The 12,084-nt window shown below is 40.6% G+C and overlaps 1 protein-coding gene across 1 annotated transcript in view; it reads right to left on the reverse strand.

Moving 5' to 3' along the window:
• Positions 1-12,084, reverse strand: part of pappaa (pregnancy-associated plasma protein A, pappalysin 1a) — a 121,639-nt gene that overhangs the window by 80,378 nt on the left and 29,177 nt on the right. Inside the window, exon 7 of the mRNA XM_074690474.1 lies at positions 10,139-10,640. Coding sequence (XP_074546575.1) covers positions 10,139-10,640 — 502 coding nt within the window. The remainder of the gene's footprint in view (positions 1-10,138; positions 10,641-12,084) is intronic.

Below are 12,084 nucleotides of genomic sequence, written 5' to 3' on the forward strand. Positions count from 1 at the left end.
GAAGGATTTCCATCCATCAAGGTAGGAAAGTGCAGCACTGACTGTAGTCCAAGAGTACTAGAAAGTTCCAAAAGGCATGCTGATGTTAAAACAAACTGAAACAATGATTATTTTCTTTATGACATTTCTGACTATGATCCACTGCTTTTGTTTTAATCCCTTATCTTCATGTCTCCGATATTTGTTCATCAAATTCCAGTTGATAAAAGTAGACCAAGTTGGAGCTAGCTGCACTTTCCTCGCACAAACTGATGGACCTAAAGATCAAGTAACAAAATGATTTTCTCCACACTGAAATCTGTGCCTGGGATGAGATGTTTGTATTGGCTTTGTTATTATCAACACAGAATGTTTGACCTGACAGAGTCTTTTATACTACAGTGTGTCCTGTTCTGCGATGTTGGCTCATGCTGGTGGAACTCTAGGATACACTCAAACATGCCCTCACTAATTGAATTAGTTTAGCCCCTGGAAAAGTCAAGCTGTGGGAGACTTTATCTATGTGCAGAGAAAACACATAGAGTAGAAAGGGAACAGGAAAAGAGAACAAGATATTGCTTTCTCAGCAAGGCAGTACCTGAATGTCCCTCATATCACGGGTAAAGTCATAGATAATCAGTCGGTTATTTATGTTGAGATACATGCATTTAAATTCAGATTAGTAGCTTTCTGTGAGGGTTTCGAAGTATACCAGGACATTGTTTGCAAAGAAAGCAAGCAATGTCAAATGGGTTTGCTGCCATGCAATCCCGAAATTCAAAATCAATTATGGTTTCATTAAACTTTTAAACACACATAAGTTATTCAGACTGTCAGCAACTATAACATTAAAACAGAAGCCTCAGCTCTGATTTCCTTACTTATCTGAAGCCCCCTAAATCCACTGTTGGTCACAATCAGGATTATTTGGAAAAATCACTGAATCCACTAGCAGTTGGGGATACCAGAATTAAAATTGTGATAGAAGAATTATTAATATTGCTGGTTAGAATTCTCAGAAGACATCCTCGAGGGTCTCTCAGTGGATAAAAAGCTCTTCAGTGTTTTTCCTGTTTGATGATTCCTATTGTTTTCAATAAACTCAGCAATGTGAACTTATGTGCAGCTGTGTAGCTCTTTCAAGAATCTAGAGTTTGCAATCCTGTTGGCTTTAACGGTGGTTGGGTTTACCCATAAAAACACTGGAATGGCCAAGCAGTTATGGTCGCAATATAGTCATTGCATGAGGCTAGCCCTTGAGCTGGTGTCGCAGGTTCAAATCCAACCTGACGCATCTTTGCTGCACGTCACTTCCACACTCACCCTCTTTAAAGCCCTCTCTACAAAATACAGAAAGAAATGGTAAAAAATCTGTAACTGCTTCTGAACCATGGACAGGTTACTTGGAGGGGCTTCTGATTTCTGCTGGCTACTTTTCATTTTATATCAAGGAGTCTTTTTGATCTAACCAGTGTTTGTATAAGAGTAGCCCCTTTTAAAGCAGGGGCTATTAAAAGGGGCTATTTAAAGCCTTCTCAACCTTTTAAAGCAACTTTTAAAATAAAGGGTGTGCTACTTTAAGCAGCGATGTGTCCGTTTGCTTCTTGAAATGCCCAAAAGAAAAAAAAACTCTCAATAGATGTGTATCATTTATTGACTACATGGTAAAACATCATCTTCCTCACGAGTCAGCAAAAGAAATACAAGTTGGTTAAAGAATTTATTACTATATTCATTAGAAATATATCTGTTAACACAGGCCTGAAATGCCAGTCATTAAACTGAGCTATGACCGCTCACTGAGAATGTAGCCTCTGCTAAATACTCTACTACCTGGATGTAAACAAGCACAAGTGACAGATTTTAATTTGTTGAACCAGCAAACAACCACTCGATTATAGCAATGCAAACCCTAAACTTCGATGAGGACTGAAGGCTGGTGGTGCTCACTCTGCTAATGTTTGCCACATCCAGTAAATCAGTTTGACGTTCACAGTCACTATCTGGTGTTGCGATTGACTGTTTTCAGTGTGTTTTCCTACTTCTAGACAAGTCAGTTTGTTGTAATTTGAATGTTAGTCGTTCCCAAACATGTCTGATATTTCATCGAGTGACTGGGACAATGAGAGACGGTAAATCTGTGATGCAGTTTATGGCTGTAATCATCACCAGACTCAATTATGTATGATATGTGATGGATAATATCCAGAAATAGAGATAAGGATATGAAGATACACTATATCTTGAAGCCTTTTAAAGTAATGTATGTTGTATGATATGCAAATCATGCTACAAAGGACTTTACTCCACTCACAGACAACATGTCACATGACAAGATTTCATCATTGCTTCTTCTTTGTGCACCCAGATATCCCTCTTATGCACCCCTGCTGGAATGAAGCTTTTTATCTTGGCTTGTGCTCAAAGTCAGGCACCGTAATGTGCCTTTCAAAGATGTTTTGATAGCACCAGGTGATTACACATGGAAGCATGTGCTAATGTATGTGCCAGCTACTGAGAGCGCGAACGGTTTCCGTGTGTCTGTGATCATCTGTGTGTGTTCCTGCCTTCACTTATGTGCGTACGAGGCTAATGTGTGAGCATGCATATGGATGTGTTTCCGCTCTGTAGCTGTTTGTTGCTCTTGGCTGACAGATCCCAGATGAGAAAAGCAGATACATTTAAGGAAGTTGAGAAAATATCATAATTGAGCTTGCAAAAACAACAAACAGGACAGATCTGCTTTTGGAAGTGCGGCAGCTAACATGCATTTGAGGTCTTACTGCAGTTTTACACCTACAAACAATCTAACAGCACATGTTTATTCCTTTAAGAGGTGCATACATACATGTAAATATGGAAATTCTCTTCAGGAGAACTCTGTGCTGGAGTCAGATTACTTTTGCATTAATAGCCGTCTCTGTGATGGTAGGATAGAGAGCTAAATACCAGAGTCCCTCCTAAACCTTGACCATTTACCTGAATCACAGCTTGTATTCAGCTCATCTCATCCCTCGTGCATAAACCGTGTATGCTCCAAGATACAGAAACACACACACACACACACACACACACACACACACACACACACACACACACACACACACACAGAAAAAACAACAAACTGTTTCCATTTATATTGCAATGGATGGATTACAAGAAGGGATGCAGGATATTAACTGGCTATTTTTGAGTTGATACTGGTGCCTTATAGTAACCTGCTCCTGATGGCTGCTTTTACCAGAAGCCAGAGCACTTCTGTGTACGCAGTACAGTTTTTGTCAAGGTGGAGTCTTCATTCAGTCCCAAACTTTAATAAAATGCATAGACTTTTGTCCAGATTAACTCAATGAAGTACTTAAAAGTTCAATAAAACCATTTAAAAAATGAAAATTTTACTTCTACTTTTCAAGATACAGAAATGTCAGGACTCAAAAATGTAAATGTAATATACATGTTCACTAAATTAAACTTAGGAAGCAATGTAATCATAATGTTTTTGTTGTCTATGCTGGATACTGGATTTCTGCAAACACATTAGTGGAAGCAAACAGCGCTCTGGGACATGTTGAAAACACAATTTGAAAGTGAAACTTCCCGGATTTTATTTGCAAAAAGAACTATCAATCTGTCTTATCTGGTTTCAAATTTACCGCCAATTGAAACTTAATATGTAAATCGTAGCACTGGCACTACGCTGGGCTCCGCAGGGTTTAACACTTTCAGCAGTTATTCTCAAACTGCAATCACGTCAGTCTCTATGGAACCCTAAAAGATTCATAATTAAATAAATAAAAAACAACATTTTGAAATAAATACCATTTTGATAAATAACAGACAAATACATAATATGGCCATTTAATTGGGAAATAAGGCAATGTTATTATGAAACACGATTTATTATTCTTTAATATCAAATTATTATGATACAATATTTCATAATGATTATTTTAACAATTTCATACTTTTTAAAATAATTACGTTTTACTCATTTTCCAAGCTTTTATAAAAAACAATTTTAACACAGTCCATTTTCATTTCATAATGTCCTTTTCCACAAAGTCCATTTTCATTACATAATGTCCTTTTCCACAATGGCCTTTTTATTTCACAATGTCCTTTTACATCAGAATGACTTGGTCCGTCAATCAAAGCTAGAGGGTGGGACCCGTGCTAGCATTTGGTAGCATCATTGCTGGGCTGTTGTTTTGTAAACTTCCAGACACCACCTCATTATAAACACGTTGCTGCTGCTGCTGAAGTCCTCTCTCAGGCTTAGGTCTTCTGCTGCTGTCCAACCAATTTGCAGCTTCCCTGAGCAACTCAGGGAAGCAGCCATCCTTTCTGAAGGGTAGCATGCACTCCTAGTTTGTAAGCTTTTCCAGGCTTGGCTTCTTCACGTTTGAATCGATGTTGCAAGTGCTGCTGCAATTTCTGTGTATAGGATCAGCCAATTACTGAACTGGCTCCACCTTTAAGCTTTGATTGACAGACCAAGATATTATGCTGAAAAACGACATTATGGAATAAAAAGGCCGTTATGAGAAAGAACATTTTGAAATAAAATTGACTTTGTAAAAAAAATGTTTTTGTTTTTTTTATTTTATAAAAGCTTAGAAAATGAATAAAAAAGTAATTATTTAAAAAAGTATGAAATTGTTTAAATGATCATTATCAAATATCTTATTATAATAATTCAATATTAAAGGATAATAAAACATATTTCATGATAACATTGCCTTATTTCACAATTTAATTGCCATATTAAATGCTTGTCTATTATTTCATCAAAATGATATTTATTTCAAAATGTTGTTTTTATTTATTTTATTATGAATCTTTTGGGGTTCCATAATTCTCCACTGAAACACTGAAACACTGAAAAAAAGCCACAGCAGGGGCACAATTGTTACGCTTTTGTCATTCTGATAATGTACCATTACCTTTTGCATCTGAATTTCTTGGCTTGTTAATAAGTCAAACAAACAAACATTTATTTGTTGTTTTTTGTTTTTTATTCATTTTCTGAACCGCTTATCCTGTTCAGGGTCGTGGGTGGCTGGAGCCTATCCCAGCTGTCATTGGGCAAGAGGCGGGGTACACCCTGGACTGGTCGCCAGCCAATCACAGGGCTGACACAGAGACAGACAGACAACCATTCACTCACACACTCACATCTAGGGACAATTTACAGTTATCAATTAATTAGCATGTTTTTGGACTGTGGGAGGAAGCCGCAGAACCTGGAGAGAACCCATGCATTCACAGGGAGAACATGCAAACTCCACATAGAAAGGCCCACCGGCCAAGCTGGCTGCAGCACTAACCGTTGGGCCACCATGCAGCCATTTGTTGTTTTTATCAAATGAAATTGCATGATAATATGTCAAATTGCATTATTCAGAATAATAAAAATTAATAAGTATACCCATTATCATGCAAATGTTGTACCTGATAAATGTCATTATCAATGTTTTCATCTTTTTAAAGTCTGACAGAAATTGTTAAGTACATCCGCCAAAGAAAAAAAGAAAGAAAGAAACTTAACCCTCTTTCTTTTATCACTACACCAACAAACCTGGAAACCCACTCTTAAAATACAGTTTCACTTCCCCAATTCTTTTCCTATACAAATTGTCTGTGGTATATCCTGGAACAACAGAAGGCTTGGGAAATTCTAGCCAGTGCACCAGACATCCCAGAGACTCCCCGCGAGGGCTTCACTGTTCACTCCGTCTGCAACCCAAGAATATGGTTCTTATTAGAGCCGGATTACGCAAGGCTCATTTCTAAATGTCCAACTTCCTATAAAGGCGGGGGATGGTGGGATGTTAAGAAGTCGAATCAATGAGCGATGAGAGGGAATTAGAATTTATGGGGGATCTGGAAGTGTTTCCAAAACTTTCATAGTTTATTTAAAATATTGATTTTTTTCTTAAGGTGACGCTGAAAGCTGGATTAAACTCACAATGAATACAGTTTAAATTCTCTTTGTACTTTATTGTTATTAACTATACCAATGAAAGAAAGGAATCAAAAACAGATTAAGTCTGCCCAGGACAAGGAATCATTAGGTGTCGGGTTTCTTTCACAGATGTGAGGTACGTGTGTTCTAGTTTGGCATGGACATGAAAAATGTGTATCGCAAAACACAATCAGAGCTTGCGTCTCCTTTCAAAGAGGAGTCATAAAGCAGACTGGGTTCTCCTGCAGCAGCGGGCTTGCAGGACCAGGGGAGAGTCTGATTACTGGGGGGCTGTGGAGCTGTGGTGTTACTGGGGGTTGCTGCCCTCTCTCCTACTCGGCTGGGGGGTCTCTTCACATCAGCTCTCAGATAGGCTTTGACTGACTGACAGCTCTGAAAGCCACATCAGGAAGAGGATTAGCCCATAGGCCAGGGTGCTTTAGAGGAATGAGGTCAAACCAACCCAGTCCTTCTACCCTCTCTCCATACTTTCTCAACCCCCCAATGTTCTTCTCCATCACCTTTTGGCCTCCTCCAGCCTCACAATGATTTACCCCCAACTGGTCCAACCTTCCACCCCTGCGTCTCCTCTCCTCTTCACTTCACCTTTCTTACCCCCCACCATAATTTACTCTGTCACCCTGACCTCGCAGCCCCTGGCCATTCCAAACAAACCACCACCCATGGATGGAGCTGAGGAAGCCAAGATGTCAGTTATCCTCTTGCTCAGTTTGCCCCAGCTCAGGTGAAGGCCAGTGGCCTGTCAGCGGGAGGTCAATCCCCCCCCACACACCCTCCACACACACACACACAAATCTAGACCTCTATTGCTTCATCCAGCCTGGTGGAAACATGTTGCAAGAGGGAGAAGAAGAAGCAGCTTACTGTGTGGTCAACAAAGCAGTTCAGCAGCTGGAGCGAGGCGATCAAACAGAGCACTTAATGTTGGCGTGCCAAAACATCTGAGTGAACTTTACTCTCATGCTTTTCCATGTCAAAGGCTGTGTTTGTTGTGACACAGCGAGTGCGATGAGGCTTCATAATAGCAATTAAACCAATGTTTCCTGCGGGTTCTGACTTTTGGTTTCCCTTTCAGACATACCTTAATGCCATGGCATGCAGATAGGTCTCAAAACACACTGATACATTAATTTACTGGTCCCCATGCACTAGTCTCTCAGGCCACTAAGTCAGCCATAAATACATTGATTATTGACTGATAGTTTGTTGTGACATTCTAAGTACGATCAAATTCTGTGTGCATAAGACCAATGGGAACAAGACCAACACAGCAGTATAAAATGCTTTTAAATCCCAATATTAATACATAGCAATACCAATAATAGTAAGCTGATCCAATGGAAGTATTCATTTGACATTTTCTGTTCCTTAATATGCTGATGATACTGAGAATTTTGTTCTAGTAACTCCAGGCTTTGTAACTTCATAAACTAAAATAACATAAAAACATATTCAAACTAACTATATCATTATCATTTTATGGGATTGTAAATGTGTAAATTTGTGGTAATTACATCTCCAATACTAGCATGGATTACAATTTAACCGTACACCCCAGAAGTAGGGTGGGGAAACTACTGAGCCTCTGTAGTTTTCTTCTTTTATGCTTCTTAAGCTCTGCCTGGCAAAAATGCACAGACTTATTGGTGTTAATAATGTAATGCATCGCCCTTTGTCACCGATATCAGATATAACTTACACTATGATATAACTAACACAGTTAAACATAGGATCACAGAGGCGGCTTGTAAACAATGTCAAATCAGTTTGCATGCTCAACTTAATAGTAGCAAAGCTAGTTTTAGTTATGTGATAATGGGTCTAGACACAACTAATAAACAACTTTATTTCCATTTCTCAAACAAATTACTGCCAAACCACACTGCGCTACGATATGTCATAGAGCATCATGGCAGTGGTCATTGCTAACAGTTAAAGCCCTGGCTACAGAGGGGTGGCTGAACTGCACAACAGCATTTTTGGTCCATCATAATAAAATTATTGGCAGTTTGTTGAACCAATCTAATCTCCATACCAACAGGCAAGAAGTCTGATGTTAAATCATAAAGTGACAAGTACAAAAGAGATATTTGTTGACTTACAATAGCAAAGCCACAACTTTGCAAAACAAACAGCCACTAGCAACACATGCTAAGCTAGTCAAAGGCCTCGTTTACAGATCCAAAAAAAAACAAAACCCAGCAAAAAAATCTGCATTTACACGGAAACGCTGATGGACTGAAAACACTGCAGTAAGCATGCCAGGCCTGTTGTTGGCGCTATAACAATCTTTTTCAGAAGTCACTTTTGGGAGATCTCCAGCAGAAGTAGAGTTGAGCTGATCATCTGGTGTATTGGTGAATACAAAGCGCAGAAGTGGAGCAACAGATGCAAGTTTTGTTGAATGACAGTCAGCAGATTCAGCAGATTGAGCAACAAAAGTACAACATGATAGTTTGCGACAATCAACAATAACAACGATGCTGTTGTCCTGTTGTATGGGCTTCCATGAAGCTGAGCGTGATGTCAGTGTTTCAGAAAAATTCCACTCTGGAGGCCATTTTGCGTGTTAGGTCAGCTAAATCTCTGTTTCCGTGTAAACGCGAGGCTGAAATGCAACAAAACTTTTGCGTTTCACCCAAAAACCATTGTCGTGTAAAAGGCCCCTAAGCAAGCAAGCCACTTACTGACAGTTTATGATGCCAATTTGGTGACCATAATGCATTTAAAAAGAGGCTCATGCTCCTAGATCAATGTGGAATGCCCATCAGAATACAACCACAATTTACCAAGAAGGGTCTGGAGCCCCTACAGGTGAACTGGCCTCAGGCAGGGACTTTATACCTAACCACCATCAAAGTTAAGGATAAGGATCTCAACCACTGTAGCAAGCATGATTGCAAATTTCACATGATGTAAAACTCTGGTACAAAAAGGAGCCACACAGCTGCACAAAAACTTCACATTGTGAACTTTGCTGAATATAATGAGATTTGTCATGCATGAAGACAGTTCAAAGATTTTTACCCCCAAAAACAGACGGATGCAAATTATTTTCTGGATTTGCAGTCAAATATCCCCACAAACCATCCTAATAACATGTTCTCCCCTTCCCTTTGTTCATTATCTCTTTCAAGAATTTGTTTCTGACATTTTGGTCAGAATGTTTTAAATAAATGCACCATCATATATTTCATGCTGTTGCATTGATTCTCTCCTGGAATGAGTTTAAGACACTTTTGGCTGGTACACTTTTCTGACCATCCAACAGAGACAAGCTCCCAAACGCTCTCACGAAAGAAAACAGTCAGCCAGTGCCACTGACCACCACCACTGGAATGCAACCACAGCTAGTATAATATACCACAGCAGCGAAACTACCTACAGTACATCAATATTCACTGAAGTGTGCCAAACCCCCCACATAAATATGTCTTTACAGCACTGCCATTCAATCAGGAAATTCTCTGAGCCACCTAATGGAACTTAGGTATCATCGCTCCATCTTGCATAACATGCATACTCACCCTTTTGTCTGTTATCAAGCACTTTCCTTCTCATGTGAACCACGCTGACAGCACGATAGTGAGATGGCATAACACGCAGCCGTGCCATGTATAGCACAATCTTTATCGAGTCAGCACATTCCATGAAAGCAAAGCACTAAACTCTCACCACAGTGTGCAGATAATACCTTTAACAAGCCATCTGTTTGCCTTTGCTTCATGGAACATGGGAAAAAACAAATGTGGGCAGGCATTGACCTGTGACTTAGGAAACAAATGTTGGGCTGCAGATTTGAAACTGCAGGAGCAGTGGTTGCTTGCGAGCGCTCCTGGGGGTGTTGGAAAGGATATCTGGTATTACACCAACATATTTTTGTGCATACTTTCCACAGTTAGACAAAAAGACTTCTTATTTGCGTGTCCAAAATACCCCTTATAACATCACTTGGGCAGGAAACTAAATGGCAGTCACTCAGAAATTCTAAACTTATAAAAACAAAATACTTTGGATTTAAGCAGTTGCTTCAAACTAAAGCATCTAAAACATTTCATATGACCTTCCTCCTCTGCTTCAGGAGAAAAATCTGGATGGTCTTGCAAACCCATATTGCATCTTGTGCATTCAGCGGACTCATGCGGATGTGTATTCACCTACCAGGTCACTTACCTGTCAATGTAACGTCGCGTAGGTTCATTCAGCAACAGACCGTGAGGTGCATGGGTGAAGGGTGGGTGGCGCAACAGGCGGTAGCGTAGTGGTTGACAATGCCTGCAGAGAGCACTGTCTGGCTTGGATGCCAAAAGAGTGGCATCAATCTCAAGGAATTGCTCCATCGTGAAAAACTGAACTCCATAAACTTCTTCCTCTATGTCCAGCTTCACAGTCAGCGGAGTGTCACAGAAGACATTACTGGGGCCCAAGGAAATGTTGTTCCCACTGACAGTCAGTAGCAAGATGTTATGGATTGCCGGCAACGCTGTTTCCTCAAGGCTGAAGAAGGTGACCCACACGGTCAGGGAGTCTGGCACCAGAGGGTAGAGAAACTCAAGCTGAAGCATGCAGCCCTGGAGAGGGCACCCTGATGGGGGGACAGCATCTTGCTCATTCCCTGAGTTGGGACTCCAGGTGCGCACACTTGGCTCGCAAGCTTGTTCCACATCTGGAGGGCCTGGGAGATAGAATTACAGAAAGGGATACGGGGTCACCAACATAGTATTCAACCTCAAATTTAGGCCTATAAACCAGTTGCAAGGACCAATACCAATAGCCACCCTCTTAAATAACAATATAACACTGGTTCTGCAGATTGAGAGTCTTCAGATTTTCTTTGGCATAGCAGATGATTTGGGTCTCGGGGACAAAAGGAACATAACTTAAGCTCAGGCTTTCAAAGGGCAGGAAATCCCATTAGCTTGCTTGAAGAAACAGATTGCAGGCCACCTTGTAGGTCATTTGGTAAACAGATCCTGGTGCTGCAAGTCTTTATATTAAGGAGGCAGAAAACTGTCTGAATATGTAAGATATCTTTAGAGCAATTAGTATTTCAATGAGTGCTGACAGACCAAAAATCTGCATCAGTGATCTTGGTAGTGTACCAACACTTCTTGTAACATCAAGGTAGAGGTTAGACTGAGAGTTCATTGTGAGTCTATCTGCAGAGGAAAGGCAGAGCTGAGGTGTGTACCTTTCAAGAGGGGCCTGTGCCGGGGTTCTCACTTCAGCACAGTCATTACAACCTTTAACAGTCACACTCCAGCCATATTTGGAGTCCACACACAGCTAACTCGCATTATCCCAAGTGACGTACACTAACATTCATCAAGCACTTTTAGAAGCCAGAAAGCAGCAGACACTATGTTCTCCCTCGATTTCCTTTTGTGCATTTCCAAGCTGGCAACCAACAAAGCCATTTGCTAACCTCATTTCTGGGCACCATGCAAAATTCCAGTGTTTAATCAAGTGAGGACTGAATACGGTTTCCAAGCCACATTATCTCAACACATTTATTATTGTACTGTAAGTGTGTGTGTGGCCAGAGTGGAGGTGAATTAAAGAAAATGAGAGACAGAGAGAAAGAGAAAGAGAGGGAGGGAGAACGAGGGGGCTTTGCTCCGCTCATGTAGTCCTGGCTTTCTGGGTACATTTCATTGAGTTTGCAAGGAAGGGGAGCTGAAGCCACAGAAAATATTTTGTAATGTCAGCTGTTATGATGGGCCCTACTCCTGCTTTGGCGCTACTGCTAATGTGGTCGGAGATTTAAGAGGAGACAGAACAGTGGTGTCATCCACTGTAGGCACTGCAAACTGTATCTCAGAGATGTATCCGTGATTGGCAGCACAAGCTGTGCTCGCAAAGGGTTTGAAATCCAACATTCAGTCAATGATGATTCATATTTAATTATCCGTTTAACTGTTGACAGAGCAGCTACCTGCAACAGGCCATCAAAATTCCCATTGAAAAGATAAATAGTGCTTTCTCTTAGGGATGTTTTATGCTTTGGAGAGTTTGCAGCAGAACATAGGCCCCTTTAGAATCATGTCAGCTGCTTACTTCTACAAGTGGCAAACCTGGGTTCTCCAGAGTGGAGAGGGGGCCTCAAGGCTGAACCATCC

This window comes from Halichoeres trimaculatus, unplaced genomic scaffold (assembly GCF_033239565.1).
Source record: "Halichoeres trimaculatus isolate MK-OKI-2021-1 unplaced genomic scaffold, fHalTri1.1 fHalTri1_scaffold_16, whole genome shotgun sequence".
NCBI lineage: Eukaryota > Metazoa > Chordata > Actinopteri > Labriformes > Labridae > Halichoeres > Halichoeres trimaculatus.